The sequence below is a fragment of the Carettochelys insculpta genome, chromosome 3 (genome assembly GCF_033958435.1).
Source record: "Carettochelys insculpta isolate YL-2023 chromosome 3, ASM3395843v1, whole genome shotgun sequence".
Taxonomy (NCBI): Eukaryota; Metazoa; Chordata; order Testudines; family Carettochelyidae; genus Carettochelys; species Carettochelys insculpta.
Genome location: NC_134139.1, coordinates 160714157 through 160737478, shown reverse-complemented (window position 1 = coordinate 160737478; position 23322 = coordinate 160714157). Strand labels below are relative to the sequence as shown.

The 23322-nt window shown below is 41.1% G+C and overlaps 1 protein-coding gene across 2 annotated transcripts in view; it reads right to left on the bottom strand.

Moving 5' to 3' along the window:
* KHDRBS2 (KH RNA binding domain containing, signal transduction associated 2) overlaps positions 1 to 23322 on the bottom strand; it is a 596284-nt gene that overhangs the window by 22600 nt on the left and 550362 nt on the right. For both annotated transcript variants that reach the window (XM_074988883.1, XM_074988882.1), the window contains one exon: positions 11016 to 11074. In XM_074988883.1, coding sequence (XP_074844984.1) covers positions 11016 to 11074 — 59 coding nt within the window. The remainder of the gene's footprint in view (positions 1 to 11015; positions 11075 to 23322) is intronic.

Below are 23322 nucleotides of genomic sequence, written 5' to 3'. Positions count from 1 at the left end.
ATTTACAAAATATTTGCCTACATGCTGTGAAATTTGTGGTCCGTATGACTTCTGTGTGAGTTCATTTTGCTTTTGATAATGCTGTAGATTAATCAATTGTGGGCCTTATTTTCACATGGGGATCGTAATCACTCAAGCATCGCAATGCACATGGGAATGATCATGTTCTCCAAACGAGTTGAAGTGAGATATCCAAATAGCCTGGTTTAAGGCACAACTCTTCTTTTTCCTTATCCCACACACACTTTCTTTCCACCTCACACTTTGGGTCTATAGTTTCATTTTCACACTTCCTTGTTCAAAACCAACTGTCTCCTTTACTTTAAATAAAGAATGAACATGGAATTAAATGTTCCTGTGCCCACAAGTGCTGATGTGATATACAATGACTTTCCATGGGAATAGAATATAACAGTCATTTTAGCTATCAGCCCTACAAACACTCGTTTACAGTGTTGCCTGTACAGAACTTCGCTTAGCCAACTAATGACACTTTAAAGCTCTCTAAATGAATTATTGGAAGGGTAATCTTTGCGAAAATAGACAGTTAAATCATTTTGGCAGTATTTTGGAACTTTGATGTCTTACATCTGAAAGAATTATACTAAACATTTACATTTTCATCATTTAATTAAAAATGGAATTATCCTAAAATTAAATAACCAATTGTTTACACATGAACACTTAAAACTAAATTGCAGTGGAAATGAAGCCGAATTACACGGTAACTTGAGCAATTATGCATATAGGAAATACAAATATCCTGAATAATTTTATTTTAATGAATCCCTAAGTGGTTTTCATTTACCCTAATATATTCCTACACCAAGAAAGTGCCTTTGATACTTGGTCCAAAATGAGTGAGAGTGCAAGTGACAAAGATGTTAAGGGCTAGGTGGTAAGCAACCATACGCATCTGTGTAGCAGAGGGGGTGAGGAGGCAACACCCCACCCTTACTTCCTAGCAGGCCTGCTGACAGAGGATGGTAAAGGGGGCAATTACTCCCAGCCTCGAGTTTCAAAGGAGCCTGGAGCTCCAGCAGTGCATGGCTGTGAGGTAGTGCATGAGGACTATTGACAAGGTCTGGGCAGTGCTGAGGAATGAATGCCCTGGGTTCTGACCCTTCTGCCTCTGCTCCACCCCTTCACGGGTGCAGAGCTGGGACCCTCTCCCACCTTGACCCAGGGGCCACAGTGGCTGACAGCCATGCGGTTCCCAAGTATGCCTACACATATGATATTCCTAACCAGCATTGTCAAGCAACTAATGATAAGACAGTTCCCAGAGAACACACCCCAATTTTTCTGATGAGTCCAGCTTGAGAGACAGGCTTCTTGGGTTATAAATCAGTTTTTATGCAGTTCAGACTTTATCAGTAAGGTTCATACCTCTACAGCGTGTTTCAAGGCCTTTATTTAAATGGCTACTTTTTATTCTAGGGCAAGATAATAAGAATCACAATGGGAAAGAAAGGAGGAGTACAGGCGGCAATAGGGTCTTTTCCCAGTGAATTGTGACTGTCTCCGGGATAGTTATTCTGATTATGCTACTTCATTTCACACCACTATGCTTATGATAAAACAAGGCATTAACTTTATGTTTTTGCCAGACACTTTTCCTGAAAGGCAATAGTGCCAGAGGAGAAAATGCAAAATTATGTAATTATGGAAAGCAATGGATACATATTGAAAAAAATATTTATTCATAAATTAACCCACTTGCATGAAGTTCATTATAAAACATAAACATTTGCATAAAACTAAAAAGACACTGTCAGCTTGCTTTATGCTCCCAAATCTAGAAAACAATCTGGAAATGCTGAGCATCTCCCGCTAGGTAATGAGTGTGAGGGGAAAGCAGACAACATCTTGTGAAATTCAGTAATTTAGGGGACTGAGCCCTTTGGTTTTTAAATGGTGTTTCCCCCATATCTTTGCTTATTAGTCTTATGGAAAGGCCAAACTATTTAAATGAAAAGGTCAGTATACAACTTAACAGTTAATTCAAAGAAGAGGAAAAGCAGCTTCCTACAGAAGCTGTTTCTATACATGCCACTTTCTCTGAAATTGGCATGCTAATAAAAGTCCTGAAATATGCTAATGAGGCATGGATGTAAATCCCTGGTGCCTCATTAGCATAAGGTCACATGATTTGGAGTCCAAAAGAATCTTTTCTGAATTCCAAAACAGTACGTAGAAGCACAGCCCCTAGCGGATCTTCTGGAAGGAAGTGAGGAGGCCCCTTCTTCCTTTTCAGGAAGAAGGGGCCTCAGGAAGGAGGACTTTCTTCTGGAAGATCCGCCAGGGGCCGCACTTCTACGTGTTGTTTTGGAGTCCAGAAAAGATTCTTCTGAACTCCAAATCATGTGACCTTATGCTAATGAGGTACCAGAAATTTACATCCACCCCTCATTAACATATTTCAGACCATTTATTAGCATGCCACTTTTGGAAAAAGTGGCATGTGTAGAAATGGCCAGACAGAAAGTAAGTGGGAAAAGAGAAGGGAAGAAAGGCAGAATGACAGGGGTTCTCTACTGAGTCCTAGTAAAAGAAGTGCATGTGAAGTGTATATGATACAGAAGTCTATATGAAGAATAATAGTGAGCTAAGGAAAAATCAGATTTCTTGCTACATCATCTTTGGAATTTAATAGGATAATATGGTACATTGTCACATTATACAGGATGGTCAACCACCCACCAAAAAAAGCAAAACAAACCAACAACAACAATCTTAACTAAGACTATCATCACCTATTCAAGTGTAGGCCTGGAAAGAAGATTAGTTCTGTTACTGCTCAGTTGCATAGGACTTTTCCATAGAGGCACATATTCTTTTCTATTTCATTATTTTGCTTAAAACTGCTCCCTTAAGCTATGTCTACACAGCAGCATTATTTCAAAATAAGCTATTCTGGAAGAGATGTTCTGGAACAGCTTATTTTGACATAATACTGCTACACAAAATGGCCACCTCAACATTAGCAAGTCCTTTAGCAAAACCACGTCCTCTTCCAAAAGAACAAGGGGAACGTCCACACAAAATGCACTCTTTCAAATTCCCTTCAAAAGAACATGGAGCTTCTTCTGGAGGCGCTCTTCGTCTCCCATATGAGGACGAGTGCCTTTTTCTGAAAGATTCTTTCACAGAAAAGTGTGTATAGATGCTCCAGGGGTCCTTTGTTCAAAAGAGTGGTCCTCATGGTGCTGGATTTTTCAATCCCTGGCCCATTCTTTTGTAAGACCTGGGGCTGTGTGGATGCACTCTTTCAAAAGAGCAGATTGCTCTTTTGAGCCACTTTTTGTGTGTGTGGACTTGCTCTTTTGAAAGAAAAGCTTCCAGAAGAGATCTTCTGGAAGATCCGCTTTAGAAAGATTACTGTAGTGTAGGCACAGCCAAATGTGTTTTAAAATAGTATTCAGCTATTCCAAAATAGAGGGCTCATCTATACGAGCCCCCTTCTTGGAAGGGGGCTTGTAAGCGAGCCCTATTGGTGGATAGCAATGAGGTGCTGTGCTGCATATACAGCGCCTCATTAGCATAAATCTTAGAATCATAGAATCATAGAAGAGTAGGACTGGAAGGGACCTCGAGAGGCCATCGAGTCCAGCCCCCTGCCCTCATGGCAGGACCAAGCACTTTCTAGACCATCCCTGAAAGCCATCTATCTAACCTCTTCTTAAATATCTCCAGTGATGGCGATTCTACCACCTCCCTTGGTAATTTGTTCCAGTGTTTGATCACCCTGACAGTTAGGAACTTTTTCCTAATGTCCAACCTGAACCTCCCCTGCTGCAGTTTAAGTCCATTGCCTCTTGTTCTATCCTCAGAGGCAAGGAAGAACAAATTCCCTTCCTCTGCCTTATGACACCCTTTTAGATACCTGAAAACTGCTATCATGTCCCCCCTCAATCTTCTCTTTTCCAAACTAAACAAGCCCAATTCTTTCAGCCTTTCTTCACAGGTCATGTTCTCTAGACCTTTGATCATTCTCGTTGCTCTCCTCTGGACCCTCTCCAATTTCTCCACATCCTTCCTGAACTGTGGTGCCCAGAACTGGACACAATACTCCAGCTGAGGTCTAACCAGCGCAGAGTAGAGCAGGAGAATGACTTCTTGTGTTTTGTTCACAACACACCTGTTAATGCATCCTAGAATCATGTTTGCTTTTTTTGCAACAGCATCACACTGTTGACTCATATTTAGCTTGTGATCCACTATAACCCCTAGATCCCTTTCTGCTGTACTCATTCCTAGGCAGTCCTTTCCCATTCTGTATGTGTGACACTGATTGTTCCTTCCTAAGTGGAGCACTTTGCATTTGTCCTTATTAAACTTCATCCTGTTTACCTCAGCCCATTTCTCCAGTTTATCCAGATCCTTTTGAATTATGACCCTATCCTCCAAAGAAGTTGCAACCCCTCCCAGCTTGGTATCATCTGCAAACTTAATAAATGTACTTTCTATGTCAATATCTAAATCATTAATGAAGATATTGAACAGAACTGGTCCTAAAACAGACCCCTGTGGAACCCCACTAGTTATACTTTTCCAGCAGGTTTGAAAGCCATTAATAACTACTCTCTGGGTATGGTTATCCAGCCAGTTGTTCACCCACCTTATAGTAGCCCCATTTAAGTTGTATTGGAGTAGTTTATTGATAAGTATATTATGTGAGACTGTGTCAAATGCTTTACTGAAGTCTAGGTATATCACATCCACCGATTCTCCCTTATCCACAAGGTTCGTTATTGTAGCCAGACAAAGTCTCCCCCTTACAAGCCAGCTTGCTCGTTGCCCCCTCCACTGAGGAGCACACAGGGCACGGAAATGGCTGCTGACAGCACAGTCTTTGATGCCCTCATTGAGGCCCAGATATGCTGGCTTATCGTGACCCTGAGAAGCAGAAAGTACAGCTAGAAGGCTAACAGGCCAGACTGTCAACATGAGAGGGGGGGGAACCCTCAAGAAATCACCCCAGCTGGCATTGATCAATATGATGCACACACAATCACCCAGAAGGGGACGTGCCCCGCCCGCACAAAAGAATGTCCTGTACTCCTAAATTGTTTATCTCTTGTCTTACAAGTGCAAACTAAGTAGAAATGCCCTTGTAACAAACTGGAGTCACAAAGACAGACCAGTATGATCTGGCACCATAGATAAGAAAGAGAATACGTAACCCAAAAGGGGTATAAAAGATGGGTCCAGCAGAACTCTAACTTGGAGTGCATTTCGACCAACTTCCTGCTGGTCGGGTCAGGTGATTGCCTCCCGAGGTCCACAGCTGGGGACGCCCAACCTCGTATTCGTCTTTCCGCGGAACTGAGTGACCGATCCGGCTTGGCTACGCTGGTATCGAGAGACGCAGAGAGGGTAAGATACACCCATGCTAGGTCTCTGACCTTTTTTTTGTGCACAGCTAAAGAATTAGAGCTCTGTAACTAGTATCAAGATATCATTGTGTTAGATGGTAACAGATATCTTTGTATTGGATTGTAACGTAACTTGTTAACACCTGTACTTTGCTAGCATATAAGAAGTAAACAGTAGCCTTTTGTAACCACACGCTTATAACTGTAGCTTAAATAAACTTGTAACTAGTTAAGATCCAAGCCTAACCATTTTGTTAACCCTTTTGTCACTGCAACACAGCCGGCACAACAAAAAGAACTTTAACCGTTTGGTTACTACAGCCTGGCCGTGGGTGAGTGTGCTAGGAGCTGCCTGCTCTAACAGTAAAAAACTGGGTTGCTTAGGACCCAGGGGAGTACCTCACCGCACATTACCTGGCCGCCGGCTAACAGTTATTCTATCAAACAAAGCTATTAGATTGGTTTGACATGATCTGTTTTTAACAAAACCATGCTGGCTGTTCCCTAGCACCTTACCACCTTCCAACTGCTTGCAGATGATTTCTTTAATGACCTGCTCCATTATCTTTCCTGGCACAGAAGTTAAGCTGACTGGCCTGTAGTTTCCCGGGTTATTCTTGTTCCCGTTTTATAAATGGGTACTATATTTGCCCTTTTCCAGTCTTCTGGAATCTCTCCTGTCTCCCATGATTTTCCAAAAATGATTGCTAAAGGCTCAGATACCTCTTCTATCAGCTCCTTGAGGATTCTAGGATGCATTTCATCAGGCCCTGGTGATTTGCAGACATCTAATTTTTCTAAGTAAATTTTAATTTGTTCTTTTCGTATTTCAACTTCTAAACCTACCCCTTTTTCACTAGCATTCTCTATGTCAGGCATTCCTTCAGATTTCTCAGTGAAGACCGAAACAAAGAAATCATTAAACATCTCTGCCATTTCCAAATTCCCCGTTACTGTTTCTCCCTTGTCACTGACCAATGGCCCTACCCTCTCCTTGGTCTTTCTCTTGTTACCAGTGTATTTGCAAAAAGCCTTCTTGTTTCCCTTTACGCTTGTAGCTAGCTTGAGCTCATTTTGTGCCTTAGCCTTTCTAATCTTGCTCCTGCACGCTCGTGTTGTTTCCCTATAATCATCCTTTGTAATTTGTCCTAGCTTCCATTTCTTATACGATTCCTTTTTTAGTTTGAGATCATGCAAGATCTGCTGGTTAAGCCAAGGCAGTCTTTTGCCATGTTTTCTATCTTTCCTATGCAGCGGGATAGCTTGCTTTTGGGCCTTTAATAATGTCCCTTTGAAAAACTGCCAACTCTCCTCAGCCGTTTTTCCCCTCAGTTTAGCTTCCCATGGGACCTTACCTACCACCTGTCTGAGTTTACCAAAATCTGCCTTCCTGAAATCCATTATCTCTATTGTACTGTTTTCCCTTCTACCCTTCCTACACAGCCCCTATTATGAAATACCTATTTTGAAGTAGGTGCTATTTCTCCTGGAAAGAGGATTACCTATTTCCGAATAAGCAACTGCTATTTCAAAATTATTTTGAAACAGTGGTTGAGTTGTATAGATACTCACAAAGTTATTTTGAAATAACTTGCTGTGTAGCATACCATTAATGTTTGTAACCCAAACAGGGAGTGCTGAATAAATTGAAAGAAGGAGCCACAGCCAGCCTCTATCCAGGCTGTTTTAGAGGACATAGGAGAAAGCATTGGCCTGCTAAACCTGGGGTTGTGAGTTCAATCCTTGAGGAGGTCATTTAGGGATGGGGGCAAATAGATGTCAGGGATGGTGCTTGGTCCTGCCAAGAGGGCACGGGACTGGACTAGATGACCTCACCAGGTCCCTTCCGGTTCTAGGAGATGTGTATCTCCAATTACACCATCATTACAAGTAAATTAGCCTACTCCAGGAAGAAGGAAAGTTCACTGCTTCTCAGGAGCACAACTTGAAACTTAAGGACTCCATTCCAAGAGCTCTTATTGCAGGGACAAAGTGGAGCTGTAATGCTTTGAGAATACTTTGAAAATCTAGAGAGCCCTATGTTACATATAACAAGCCTATATTTACCACATATTTGAGAGGGTTTGTTTGTCTGCCAGGATGGGTAGGAATGGTGCCCCTAGTCTCTATTTGTCAGAGTCTGGAAATGCATGACAGGAGAGGGATCACTCAGTGATTATCTGTTCTGTTCACTCCCTCAGAGGCATCTGGCATTGGCTTGTGTTGAAAGACAGGATACTGGGCTAGATGGATCTTAGGTCTGAACCAGTATGGCCGATACGTTCTTATGTCCAAGAGTGCCTCCTAAACAGCAAGAGCTAAGAGCATCACATTTCGTATACAGCTTCCTCTTATAACTTAAACCAGTGTAAGAGTTTGGTTGTGTCAGAAAAATGAGATGTGCCTGGAATGGGAATGTTTCTCGCAACAAGGAAAAGGAAGGCTATGCTATGTATTGGCTATATGGGGGCATTAGAGGATAAAAGGATGGAGAGTGCAACATTTCTATTGTATAATGACCACAGGGGGCAGCAACGGGAAACGAGGTAAGCAGCTCTATGAAGCTATGTAGCAGGGTTGGTGGAGAGGCAAGGGCTTGGTTGTGTCAGGAGAATGGGATGTGCTGGAATGTGATTGCTTGTTATAAAACCATAGAAAAAAGAGACAATCACTAGGCAGGTGAAAGGGGCTGGAGCAGGACTAGAAAACAGCTGGAGCAGGACCAAGATCAAAGCTAAGGCCTGCAGATTCTGTCGTGACTGTCTGGCAGGAGAGATTTTCATCCCTTGTGGTAACACTGAGAGGAGTGAGTGGCTTGTGCTTCTGTAGGAGTTATACACCTGATCTGGGAGTTATACGACCAGTTTCTGGCTTATGGATTGGTTGGAGCCTAGCACAGAACTGACTTCATCTTACAATAGTGATTTTACATGAGCATGTTATAAACCTTAACTTCTTAGCCTTTTCAATGCCCTGGATAGAAAAGCAAGTACTTTCACTCTTGTTTAAAGAGGAAGGAATGGAAGTAGAATGTTATTAATCATTTTCCCAAGTATGCAGAGCGGCAGTGTGAGGAACAGGTTAAAAACTCAGGAGTAGCTGCCTCTCCATCCTGGCCCCACATCATGCTTCTTTGATTTACTCAACCCTTTAGCACAGTGGTACCCAAACTTGTCCTGTTGTGCTCTCCTTTTGCTAGCAATGGAATCTGTCTATTGTTCCCCTCCATTAAGGTACAGTTGGCCCAGCAGAAGAGTCTGGGCTAAATGTGGAGTTGGAGCAATACTGGGGACGGGGAAGGAGCTGGAACTAGAGTCACAGATAGCAGGGCTGGGTGGAGACACAGTGGGGTTGGGGAGCACTCTCCTGGCCCCCGAATATTCCTCCATGTCCCCCACCCAGTTACGAAACCACTGCTTTAGGAGTGGTTTTGGAAGAGATTGTATTCTTTGTGCGCAAGGTGGTAAAAGCAAATAAATACACAAAAGAAACAAAACCCAGGGTGACTGAAGCACATGCATACATATGAACACACTATTATTATTTTGCGCTTAGCACTGAAAATGTGCTTGACTGAACATTGTATAAAACATGTTACCATAAATACTCATTGTATGCAAAAATAAGCCATTTCTGATTATGCAATGCAATTATTTTGACAATGTCCCTTAAGAAACCACAATTTTAGTACAAACACAAAAGGAAATATCAGCTTTGCTTTGCTCTAAAATTTGCTTCACAGCTGTATGAATAAATTACAGTGCACTTGGAGCTTTCATTTGCAGCATCATTCCCTGAGTCTTGTTTTGTGTCTTGGAAAACACCATACACATTATGATAGTGAATAACTAATAATAATATACCAAATGTTATCCTTTGAACATGTTGGGTCACACCCTGACCTGGCATGAATCACCACAGCTCTCATGACTTAATTGAAATTATGAGGCTACAAACTCTCTGAAATCGGGCTCATATTTTCCAACAGAATGTAAAAACAAACAAAAAACAACAACAAACCCACCCTACTACAACAGAAATAGGAGGAGTACATTTCAATGCATCATCAAAAGCAGTACTTTAATACGTGATTCTGGACCAGGAACCCAGCCCAAGTAAACAGGTCATACACAGTGGGATACAGAGGACAACGTGGAATGAATTCTTCTAGTTTACCATGCTACAGATAAACTGTGGTAGCACTGATTCTGTAATCTACAGCAAGCCCAGTGATTGTCCCCTCTCCTTCTCTCTGGGGGACTTTCCTCAAGTTCTATGAAATCATGGATCTATCAGAGCTAGGGCTATCAAGTGATTAAAAGTAATCATGATTTATCATGCTGTTAAACAATAATAGGAAACTATTTATTTAAATATTTTAAATAAATAAATAAATTAGCGCATGTCCTCTGGTATTCTGGATGAAGCGTGAAGGAACATATGAACGTTTAGCATGTCTAGCTCATGAGTACCTGGCAATGATGGCTATAGAAGTGTCATGTGAATGCCCGTTCTCACTTTCAGGTCACAATGTAACCAAGAAGTGGACAACATTATCTCCTGCAAATTGTAAGTAAACTTGTAGGTCTTAGCAACTGGCTGAATAAGAAATAGGACTGAGTGAACTTGTAGGCTCTAAACTTTTACATTTTTTGTTTTTGAAGGAAGTTATTTGATAAAATAATCTAGATTTGTAAGTTATGATTTCATGTTACAGTACTTGTATTAGGTAAACTGAAATATACTATTTTGTTTTGTTTATTATTTTACAGTACAAATATTTGCAATGAAAATAATATAAAGTGAACATTGTACACCTTTGTGTTTGTGCTTTAATAAAAATCAACATATTTGAAAACGCAGAAAAACATCCAAAAATGGAATACATTTCAATTGATATTCTATTGTTTACCAGTGTGATTAATCATGATTCATTTTTAAAATTATGATTAATTTTTGAGTAAATCATGTGAATTAACTGTGATTATTCGACAGCCCTAGTCTGAACTACAACTAACTTCCCGGGGTAGTTACTGGGGAAAAGGGAACCTTGCTGGAACAAAGCTGTCCTTTCTCCTCACATTCCTTCTCCTTAACAGTGGAACCAGTTCCTATGTGTTCAGGCATTCTGAGACTAAGAAGTTTGGAGCAAGATTTGACCCACAGGACTTTACAGTTTCATGGCATTTGCAGTGAAGTGTTTTTAAACTCTGGATTATAATTGCAGCTGCTGGTACTATTTTTTTAAGAATCAAAAAATCTTTTAGACTAACCTATACCTGTTGCTTGAAATAATGGATATGATAGCAGGAAGGAAACAGTTTTGTTGTCACATCAATAAGACCGACAACTGACACTGTGAAATATACTCAGGCACTAATCAGCATGCTCACTGCTGCTGTTAAAAATGATCTATGACTGTGATTAATTGCCTTTGAAATTTTGATCAAAATTGATCTGTCCAATTTTCTAGTCCTAGTTCCATAAGTCAAATCTCACCCTAGAATTACACAAATCAATTTGGTCTGGGCTTCTGTACAAGCAGAGCAAAAAGAAGGTAGAAGTAATTTTGGAGTTGTCAGTGACTGATTGGTTTTTTGATTTCACACTTTTCACTAAAGATAGAATAGGCCTTACCATAGCTGTCATAAGCATCTTCACTTGTTCCATGACCATAATCATAATATTCAGGCACACTGCAATAGATTCAGATAGCAAGAAATGTTACTATAATCAGAAGAAATCAACACAAAAGCTTAAATAGTAAGACATAGTTAAATTATTATTGCTCTAATATGCAAACATAACTTAGCAGCTTATTCCAGCTATGAAACAGTCAAATGATATAAGCCAGATAGGGCATATTATATTTCTTATTTTCATTTTTTATCTACTATATTTAGAATTAACTGTTTACTTGTTTAAAACGTGTAAATATATGAATCTGAATCATTTTTCAAAGATGTGGCAGAAGATTAGGACTATAAATTCAGAAGAACAGGAAAAGGTCCTACTATATTTTGTCCTAGCGTTTCTCTGTGGTAAAAGTTCATCGGTGTGTCATCTCAGAACAAGTTCAGACTTCTGAGAACTCAGTAGTCCGTGTCTTTTAAATCCTTCCCTTGATTGACCGGGGGTCCTGTTACTGGCAAGTGCTGGGGAGGGACACAGGAGGCACCAGCCATGTAACCACCCCCTCTACATGACTCTTCTTCATGCCACCCCAGCCTGGCAGAGAGGCCCATCTCTTTCTGCCACCCCATTATCCAACTCCAGGCCCCACCTCTAACCATCTTCACCTGTCCACCTCCGCCCCTTCTACCAAGCTCCTGTCCCTGCTCTGATCCTTTTCATCCCTTCTGAGTGACCACGCTTCCCTCACTCCACCTCTTCTCCACAGACCCCTCCATGAGTGATGTGGCCTAGGGGACTAGTGGGGTACTTGGCGCTGGCTGCAGAGGTCAAGCCCCGCCCCACATATTGGTGTCAATGGGGGGGGTGGGAGAGAAGCAGAGTGAGACAGCCCCAGTTTGCTCCACTACCTGCTTTCCCAGCCGCATCGCTACACTTCCCATCATCACTGAGTACGGGACCCCTTTCTCTCAGTGATGTAGTTAGGAGCCAGGGAAGTGGAGCACCTGTGGCCAGGTGGGTTCACTTCCCACTGTGGCCAGCGAGTGTGGGGGCAAGTTGGACACCTGCAGCTTGGAACAGATCTCTGACTAGTCCCTTAGGTCACTATGTGTTCAGGGGTCACACATGGGGCAAGCATGAGGCCTGTGGCATTTGGATGAACTGTGCTTTAACTGCTGGCCTCTGGCCCATCATGTTGTGGGGCACGTGATCCTTCATGCCCTCCACATCTCACTTCTGGTCCTGTTCATTCTTCTGGGTCAGAAAGGGGGTCTAGGTGAGATCAAACTCAGGATTTTTAATTAAAAATTCTTTCGTTTGTTCTCTGGCCTCTAGAGAGCCCAATTAGAATTAGCAGATGCATGTCTCTCCAGGCGGCTCTCCAAGCCTGATAACTGAAGGAATTTATTAGCATCTCCCCTCCTTAACACAGAAATACATATTTCATCACATACACAATTGCATTTTTAATACAGTGTACCCAAAAGGTGTTAACTTAATTCAGTAAGGCTTAACTTAACTCATTAAAGCCTGTCTTAATTCCATAAGCTTTGTTCAGGATATTGTCAGTTTGTCCCAGCCCTTTGTACTGAACCTTAAGATGCTTGCCTTTGCTAAGGACTTTGGCAGTTTCTTCCAGTTTTCAACTACACTTCTTGCAAAGTTTCTCTGCTCATCTTGCTTACAAGGTGAAGGCTTTATTATCTGCAGCCTAACACCAGGGCAGTGATTTGCACCAGTGCAAAGTAAAAGTAAACTATTAGTAAATAAATGGTGGAATTTTACTTTTACATCTAGTTTGCACAGATGTAAATGACTACAGAAGAGGGAAGGAAGTGAAAAATCTGAGTTACTCTGAAAACTGCTGCTTCCCAGTTATTTGTCTGTTGATTAACAAAGATCATGTATGGTCATAACAACAGGTTATCAATAGATTAACGGGCATTTTAAATTATTGATGCATTCTGCTAATTAATGGCTCTAAAGGTTTTGTCTGTAATGTATACCAGCACACCTCTGAAGCAAAAATGGTGAGCCATGTTAATATGGAGATTGAGTTAGTCAAATTATTAATAATTACTTGTATTCCAGTAATACCCTAAGGATCCCTATATCAGGATCAATTTCCAGGTTGTTAGGCACTGTAGAAACATCATACAATAAAAAGCAGGTGAATTAAATAAAAAATATAATGTTTCCTGGGAGATTCCTTGGTTCATTTGCTTTATTTGATCTTTTCCTTTGAAGGTTTCATAAGAAGTTCTCTTACAAAGACAATGTTGTTATGCACATTTTATGTTGTTACTTTGGCTATTTTTCCAGGAGATTTTTTTTGAAAGGCAGAAACATATTTCAAACTGACATAAAAATCCTATAAAAATAATGGAGTCAGACTAATAATTTGTAAAAATTATTTTCATAGACAAATTTTAACCATTTCTGAAGACAAATTTACTATAAGCAGATTTTGAATATCTTGACTGTAATTCTTATTCATAGTTGTTCCTGAAATAATTCCTAAGGAAAAATCATGTACATTCACTTTCCTGAGAGCAGTTCATTGCAAGTACAGGTTAACCCTCTCTAATCCAGCATCCTTGGGACCTGACCTGTGCTGAACTAGAGAATTTGCTGAACCATAGTAGGTCAATATTGTAGTGAATAGGTCTCTATATTTTTATTTCACTACAGTAAATAAGTGGAACAACACTTGATATGCTGCTTAATAAGGTCTCACTGTACTGATATACCCTATATAAGTCCACATCCAGACAAGGCTCATCAGCTTTCTTCATACCAAAGTGTTAGTACTGTTACGCAATTTTAGTGTACTAGCATGTGTGTACCAGCATAGCAGCATTACCAGCAGTTCCACTGCTTGCTGGTCTCTTCAAAGACATTTAGGCATAATTTGGAGCTAAATAACAGCACAGAACACTGAGAGCCAGATCTGCTGGCTGTAAACAAACTTTATGGGACTGTGGGAAACTTGGCCATACCCATAATAAGTGGACATCTGGCAAACTAAAATCATTCTGGACGACGAATGTTGCCGGATCAGACAATGACAGACCAGAAAAGTTCAATCTGTATTTGTGTTTGATATTTGACATTCAAGCTGTTTTGAACAATCATGTTTATTCCTTAACTGTCTGGAAAAAAATTATAATCAAGCTCCCAGGGCAAATACTAATGATTTTTAATTAAAAATTCACTTGCTATAAATCTTCTGTAACATTTCCTAAACCAGATTTTCAGGTACTCAGATATCATATTGATTTGGTCATATAAGCACTTAGGACTGATGCTAAATATTCTAGAGGTGACCAGTCAGAAAACACTTAATATTGTGTTGAACATACTTGCCGTGTCATGTGGTTCTAGTGATTTCATTGGAAACTGAATGGAATTATGAGAGCATAAGAACTACAATAAAGCAGGGGATTATATAATCAGCCTCATCATATTCAGACTTCCTACAGTTTAGACCTAAAAATGCCCAAAACATAGAGCTGACATGTCAGATAAAATGAAAGATCTCATGTAATGTGATTTAAACAGCACAATTTTGATCTTTTGACTGCATTTCTGGGGACGAGGATTGCAATAGTAATGGATTAGCATATTCAGGAAAACTAAACAAAACAAAAAATCACCTCCTGCAATCTCCAGCTAATTGACATAAATCACTCCCCCTCAATTTATTGCGTAAAAAAGTAATTTTAATCCATACACTTTGGGAATCTAATCCAAACCCCAGTGAAGTCAGTGTGAAGATGCCCATTGTTTCTGTGTTGATTGCTTAGGATCTTGAATAGAAACCATTACAAACAAACATGAAAACCAGAAAAATGTAATACCTGCAATATATCTTGCTGCTTTATAATTCTTTTACTCTGATTAATGGCATAATTAACAGGTACTTCACACCATCATGCATACTAGTAAGAGGGAGACATCCCATTACAGTAAATATACAGAACTTCAAAGGCTAAAGAACAGAATTCAAAATGCTATTGTACAAACCAGTAATTCAAGTAGCAAGCTGTCTTACACTTTGTAGAGGAGGTGTATTTTGCAATAAAGCACATATTTTATGTTTGGGAACACCATACTTGTTAATCCAGCTTTCTGAAAATGTCTAATTCATAGCAAAAAAGGCAATAAAGGATTGGAGTCTATGTTACCCAAGACATGCTCCCCATGCACTATATTTGTCGCAGAGATCCATGATGAAATGGCATTTCAAATCCATGTAAATACATATTTCGATAATATTTTGATCAGTAAAAGGAAGAAAATTCTTTTCTTGACATGAACCAGATTTAAACTCATATCTCCTGAGAAAAGCTGATGACTCATTAATCATCTCTATTGTTAACTGTGTTGAGCATACATGGCAGTCCACTAAATGCATTGTTAACCATTTACCCCAATTTGGTCTTGGAGGGTTATAGTTTTGAATCAAACATAATTTATGTACTAAGCAATCTTATAGGGATAAGATCTGAGGTTACCGAAGCTGTAACAATTAGTAGGAAATCATTAATAAGAGGATTGATAGGATAATGTTAGCAATGTGACACTTATAAGAAGTTGCTTGTGCTTAGCAGAACTGATGAAAAGTAGGACATAGTTCAGAACCCCCGGTGAACTATTTTTTGCCATCAAGTGATAAAACAGCAGGCAAGTGACCAAAACCAGTACTCCCCAAGCTTTGAACACATGACATACGAATTTTTGCAACTTTTACAATTTAGTTACAAGGCAGTTACAATAGATCGATGCAAATTACTTAGGCATTGGAAGTGTAAATATAGTTAGCTACAAAGACCCATATATAACAACATGGGATGTTACGGCTGATACACATGGAAAAAAGATGAGTTCGTGTTGCCTATGCCCAGATGGACTGAACAACCTATGGTTACGTGAGTTAGAATGTCCTTGCTTTCTTAAGTTTGTCCAGTTCTAGGACTATGGATTGTCTGCCCTGGCACCAGTCTTTTGATGTGGCCCAGTTACTTTTTCTTCTCTCCTGGCTTTTAATGGTCTCCATAAGGTAGTAAGTATGCACAATATAAGACTGGAATTATGAACAACACTGGAAAAAATGCTACTGCACTTATCTTATTCTTATGTTTAATTGATTTTCCTATTATTTCAATTATATTTGCTTGAATTAACTAAAGCATATAAAATTGGTGTGTACTTCACCAATTTTATCTTCTCAATTAAGTCCAAATAATCACCCAAAAAGGGGACCCACATTTGTGATTAGTGCTTGTTACATTCTAATATAGAATGTTTTATTTGAAAGAATTGATTAGGCTCAGTGATACAAGTAGGCAAAAGTTCTTCCTGGTACAGGAGGGGAAGAGCACAGCATTTAGGGATGGGATATGATTTTTCCCCTGTGATCTCCCGTATGACTCCACCCTGTCCCCAGTTCAGGACCCCTATGCCCTTCCATTCCCTATTCCACATTAGGATAATTGGCTAACCAATGCTATGGAGTCTTGCAGGCTATGTCTACACTAGCCCCTTCCTTTTGGCAGGGGCATGGTAATGAGCGAGTTGGAAAGATGCTAATGAAGTGCTTCCATGACTATGCCGCACCTCATTAGCATAATTGTGGCCACGCGTGATTTGAAAGTGCTGCTTCGAATCACATGCCACCCATGTGGACAGGGGCCTTTCAAAAGGACCTCCCCAGACTTTGGAAGTCCCTTCTTGCTGAAACCAAGTAGGAAGAAGAGGCTTTCGAAGTTTAGGGAGGTCCTTCCAGAAGGCCACCATCTACACAGGCAGCACGCTATTCGAAAGTGACGCTTTCGAATTGTGCGTGGCTGCCATAATGCTAATAAGGTGCTGAATATTCATGGCATCACCTCATTAGCATCTTCCCAACTCGTTCATTACCATGCTCCTGTGAAAAGGAAGAGGCTAGTGTAGACGCAGCTGCAGAGTCTAGCATGATATGTTGTATTGGTTCAAATCACATGACAAGGGGTTAGGAGCATCAGTGGTTTTCAGGGTATGTTCCAAACAGTAAATCCACCTTGAATCATCAGTGTAACAGGAGTGGCTCTGAAATTTGGGCCACTAGGAAAGTGCATATATCCAAGATAGATACTTTCAACGTGAAACAGCATCAATCTATGAAGGCACGTAGTGGTTTTATGTTACAAACGAGGATGTCAGGGGTTAGACAAACTAGCTTCCAATATTGTTTCAAGTGACTCAACACCAGCTCAGATGGCATTGACATCTGTTCTTTACTTTGGAGTCCATACCACCCTCCCAGTTTTATGCATTAAACATAACAAAAGCTGGATGGAAAAGATCTCACAGATGGCCTAGCACAGGCTGGAAGAATGTCATGGCTTCTGATGTTGCCTGCTCCTGGCTTAATATAGAGCAAGCCATATCACTAGCAGGAACTGGGTTATCTGGGAATGAATGATAAGAAAGATGTACTTTATGCTCCACACGGAGAATTAAAGATGAATACATGAATGATTTAGGCTAAGTTTAGTTTAAAAGTATTAATGATAGTTTAGCTTTGGTGTGCTTTCATGATTTTGTTTTCCAATATTTTAAACAAAAGTCCTGAACTTCAGAGCCTGTTAGTGATTTTTTTTACTTTCTCTCTCAGAGATAACAAGATTAAGTAAATAAATTCTAATTGTCTAATATTCCATTGTGATTAAATGATCTTAGTTATGGTTTCAGTGGAATATGGTATTCTTCTTTTCCAGTTTGCTATTAATGTGTTGGTGTCTTTCATGGATGGAATAAATAGAGTTCAGTCAAATGACAGGTATATCACAGGCAGAGACTTTTAAAAGTTTTCCACCTGTAAATTAAATACTTAATTATGAATTCATAACACTTGCAATTAAACTTAAAATAGTAAAACGTAAGAGCAACCAGAGGTAATCATGAATACCCATATGACATAATGTCTTCACTTAGAAAATGAAAGGTAGCTGGGTGCATTTCCAAGTCATTCTTCAACATTCTGCTGAAAATATGGCAATAGAATCTGACTTTTTTTTCCCCTAATGATATAACGTGGGGGAGGTACTCAGTTGGGCTACGTCTACACGTGCACCCAACTTCGAAATAGCTTATTTCGATGTTGCGACATCGAAATAGACTATTTCGATGAATAACGTCTACACGTCCTCCAGGGCTGGCAACGTCGATGTTCAACTTCGACGTTGCTCAGCCCAACATCGAAATAGGCACAGCGAGGGAACGTCTACACGCCAAAGTAGCACACATCGAAATAAGGGAGCCAGGCACAGCTGCAGACAGGGTCACGGGGCGGACTCAACAGCAAGTCGCTCCCTTAAAGGGCCCCTCCCAGACACACTTTCATTAAACAGTGCAAGATACACAGAGCCAACAACTAGTTGCAGACCCTGTATATGCAGCACGGACCCCCAGCTGCAGCAGCAGCAGCCAGAAGCCCTGGGCTAAGGGCTGCTGCCCACGGTGACCACAGAGCCCCGCAAGGGCTGGAGAGAGAGTATCTCTCAACCCCACAGCTGATGGCCGCCATGGAGGACCCCGCTATTTCGATGTTGCGGGACGCGGATCGTCTACACGTCCCTACTTCGATGTTGAACGTCGAAGTAGGGCGCTATTCCCATCCGCTCATGGGGTTAGCGACTTCGACGTCTCGCCGCCTAACGTCGATTTCAACTTCGAAATAGCACCCAACACGTGTAGACGTGACGGGCGCTATTTCGAAGTTACTGCCGCTACTTCGAAGTAGCGTGCACGTGTAGACGCAGCCTTGGTGTAAAATGACATAACTCCATTGACTTCATGTGAGTTACAACCACTTACATGAGCTAAGAGCCTGGCCAATACTGTAGAATTATACTTTCATTTGCCTAGTACATTCCTATCAGGGGACTTCAAAATGTTTCACAAAGATGGACAAGGGAAAACATCTAGTAATTCTGTTTCTCTGAAGATACTGTCAAATTCATACTACTGGTTTTCATACCAGTAGTGTCAGCTGTGCAGCAAAGTCTCCCAGCTCCTTAGGTTTTTGAAGCCCTTGTAAGCTAACTTGAGGCTTCTGTCCTACTGAGCTTGTTCCAACATCAGGTAACCCAGGCTGTGTCTACAGTAGAAAAATAACTTCAAAGTTGCTTACTTCGAAGTACAACTTCGAAGTAAACAACTTTGAAGTCAAGCGTCTACACACACCCTACTTTGAAGTTAAATTTCGAAGTAGGGCACTACTTTGTTCCTGGGAATGGCATAAGGACTTTGAAACTGGGCTCCCTACTTCGAAGTTAACTTTGAAGTAACGGAAAATGTGCGTAGAATCTCTGGTGGCTACTTCAAAGCAGTGCCTAACTTCGAATTTAACTTTGAAGTTAGTTCCTAGTGCAGACTTACCTCCAGTGTCTCAGTACAATTTAACCATTCCCTTTGCAGTCATGATCAATGAGGGAGCTGCCCAATACCTCCACTTCAGGTGGCCTCAGCTTCCAATGTTGCTGTCTCTGTTGGGGACTGGCTATCATTTAGGGGTGTACCTACACTGCAACTGTGGGGCATAATTTCCAGATCATGTGGATGCATCCATGCTAGATTTGATTACCTTGGTCTGCTAAAGATAGCAGTGTACACATGACTGCACTGGTGGCAGCACAGGCTAATTGTCTTAGTTGACCGCCACGGAGTTAGACAGGATTGTAGTTGAACAGCTAGCCCATGAATCTGTAGCCACACTGCTATTTTAATATTAATTTGATCAAAGTTTTGCAAGTACATGTACCTGAGCTTTACATTATTTTCCTGGCTGCAGTAAAATATACCATTTCTGTTAACATCCTCAATTCCAGTGAGTGCCTCTCTTGCTTTCCTATACTCAAAATGCATCATCTCCTAATATCTGTGTGTGTCTTTTCAAATTATTTGTTTCTTGTCTCTCCACAGGTTGCTTGATTTACAGACATAAAACATTATCAATTTTCTGTTTGCCAGCCTGCTGTCAACACAGTCTGGACTCCAAGCAATAAAGAAAGTCCGTGACCTGCATCAGTTAACCAAACAACTTTGGGACATAGTTGGATTCTTCCTGGTGTGGTTAGGCTAGGCATGACTGTATTGGCATCTATCACTCAATGCACTGTCACAATCCAGTACCATCAAAAGCTTGGTATATCAGTGCTTTCAGCCAATCAGTAAAGGAGGTTAAATACAAGTGAATCTTGAGGCTTTATCCTCTTATTGATGCTCAGTGTAATGACATCTTGAATATATCAACAGCTTATGTTTCCTGAGGAGCCCAGAGATTTGCACATTGACACAAAGAAACAAACCCTCAACCAGGCATGTTATTCTACATAGAACATTCACTGCATAGAAATGCTTCTCTCACCTCTTCATATAGGTTGTGTCTACACTCGCATTCCTCTTTTGAAAGAGGCATGCAAAAGAGGGAAATAAAAATGCAAATGAGGTGCAGATTTACATATCTGACACCTCATTTGCATATTCTTATTTCAAAATAGCTTCCCATAAAAAAGGGATGGTACTTGGTCCTGACAAGAGATCAAGGGACTGGATTCAATGACCTCCCAAAGTCCTTTCCAGTTATATGAGATGTACATCTCCATTTATTATTATAAGGTAAAAATTAAAAACACTTAATTTTCAAATTTTCTTGCAAAATACAATTTAAAATATTTTCATGAACACTTCTGTTTTCAATTAAAACAATCTTTCATCTGAAAATTTCAAAGCAGATCGAAAGGAACATGCTGCAGATACCGACAAGCATTACGTTAGAACAGCTGTCTCCAGTCGGCCAACTGTGATTGACTGATCCATAGCCAAGGCTCTAATAGTCAATCTCCATTTCAGTTCCACATTTCCTCCTTCTCCTCCACTCTGTTTTCAAGTAGCAGACATGCTTTAACAAAGTGCTCACTCTGTCTTAACCATAGGCTGTAATGCTCCTGTAGCCCCTGGCTGATTTGCTGGATGCCTTCTCAGCAGGGGCTGTTGCCTTTACTTGAAAGGTGCCTTCAGGATCTAGGGGTGTGGAGAGGTAAGTGGGCTTGGCTCACTGCTTTGAATTGCTGCTAGGTCCTTCCTCTGATCCTGAAAAGAAATCAGTCCTCCCACCTCCTTACCTTGGGAGGAGCTGCGTCTGCAGCACAGCACAGAACAAGTTCCAACAATGACCAATGGGTCAGAGTGCTTCCTTTCCCCAGCCAATCAAAAGAGACTACATGGGGGTTGGGGAGGAATCTCCCACAGCCCCCAAGTCTTTACAGGCTCCCTAGCTGCTGCAGCAGCAGGGGTGGGCATCCTCCCCAGCTTCCCTGCCTGTCAGTAAGGGAGGGGCTCCCCAGCAGCTGAATGGTCACTGCAGCCTGGTCTTTGTCATTTGTTAGACGTGCCTTCTTCTCCTGCCCCATTACCTTTGGCTTACTGCTGCCCTTCCCCCTGGCTTTGGGCTCCTCTCTTTCATGCTGCCTCTAACCCCCTTATCCCTCTATCTCTGCTACTCCTCGCCTGCACTTCTCTTAGGACCCTTCTCATTTTCTTCCTTCCTGATACTGCTGCCTCTACCACTGTCCTTTCACCCCTTTGCTGTTGCTTCCTCCCACTCTTTGCTCCCCTCGCCATCAATCCATCTCCCCTTCCTGCTGCTGCTGCTACCACTACCATCCTGGCCCCAGCCTCCTCCCCTTTGATGACTACCCCAAGATCTTGTTGGGGAAGACTGCTGGTGCTCGGGGGGACTAAGCAGGGATCTGAGGAGAAAGAGTTGGTCCCACTGCTGTAGTAAGTGGTGGATCTGGCCCGCAAAAAGGTATTTCTCTTAGTAAAATCAGCTAATCAGCTTCTATGGGGAATTAGGGTTCGTTCCTATGAACATTGTGGAGAAGGTGCTGCCTCCGCTAGGAGTGCTGATGGAGTTATGCAACAGCTCAGACCACCCTGTTACAGGACTTGTGGTCAAGCAAATGTCTCCATCAAGCCCTATGATGCACCCTCCTGTACAGGATTTCCCCTTGTCTCCTCAGCTGGGGGATGGGGAATCCCTGCTTCCCACAAGCATTCAGGGTTTTTTCCTTGGCTTGGGTGTTTGCTCAACACCTCAGACCCCTACCTGTGCCCCAACACTCTGCCCTAGTCTGGAGCCCCCTGAGCTAGCATGTGTGTGTTCTGTCCCAATCCAGAATCCCCTTCTATACCCAAATCCCCTCCTAGAACTTGCATCCCCTCACCTTCCTGCTCCCAAACCACTTCACCTCAGCCCAGAGAAAGTGAATGAGGCTGGAAGAGAGCAAGTGATGGAGAAAGGGGGAGAATGGAATGGGCAGAGCCTTGGGGAAGGGGTGGGGTAGATCTTGGGTTGCCCTGAAAATTAAAATGTGAACTTGGGGGTAAAAAACTTGTTGGCCACTGAATTAGTGCATGTTTAGTGGGCCAGAGGCCTTGAATCAGCTTACAGGTTCCTCAGAATGTCAAAAATCTTAAAATATGGGGGAATTTCCCATGGAACTCATGCTTGTTGTGAGAGATTCAGGAATGATTCTTGATTGAAAGTATCATCAGAATAACATTATTACTAGAACTGAAGGAATAATTTATTTGACGAACAACCTTTTCTTCAGATTCTGGAATATTTCCCTGAGGATTATTTCTTTGAATACATTTGTTATTCAAATGTATTTTATTATTACTTACTATTTGTTTTTCAGTAGCAACCATTGGTTCCAATCAGGATCACAGTCTGATGCTAGGTAATGCATGATAGTTTTTATACCATAAATTGATTGCACATGTTTCAAATCTGAGCAGTCAGTACAGTACTCAGTATTAATAATTTGTCATGCATTGTTTAATTGTGAGTATGCTGATTACTCATTTAGCTCCAGCCATGCAAACTTAAAGCTTCAAGCGAAACGTGCAGTTTCAATATAGACAAAATGTTGATGAATTACTCACATGTTTGAAGTCAAACACATGCATGTGTGTTTACAGGACATGGGCCTTCATATTCTGTTCACTGATTGGGTGAGTGTATATGAATCTAATGTTTGATGTTTAAAAACTTGTCTTCTTCCAGAAATTTAACACAAAATTACCATGGACTAAGGCTATATAATAAAAACTGAAGCAAATATCTGAAAACAATTTTGTCATTCACTTAGCTCTAGTTATTACCCCATTTTATAGAAAGGTAAACAGAGGCACAGAGGATCTGAGTTTGAAAGCTCCACTTTGACAGTGTTCATGAGTGTAACAAGGGGAAATAATT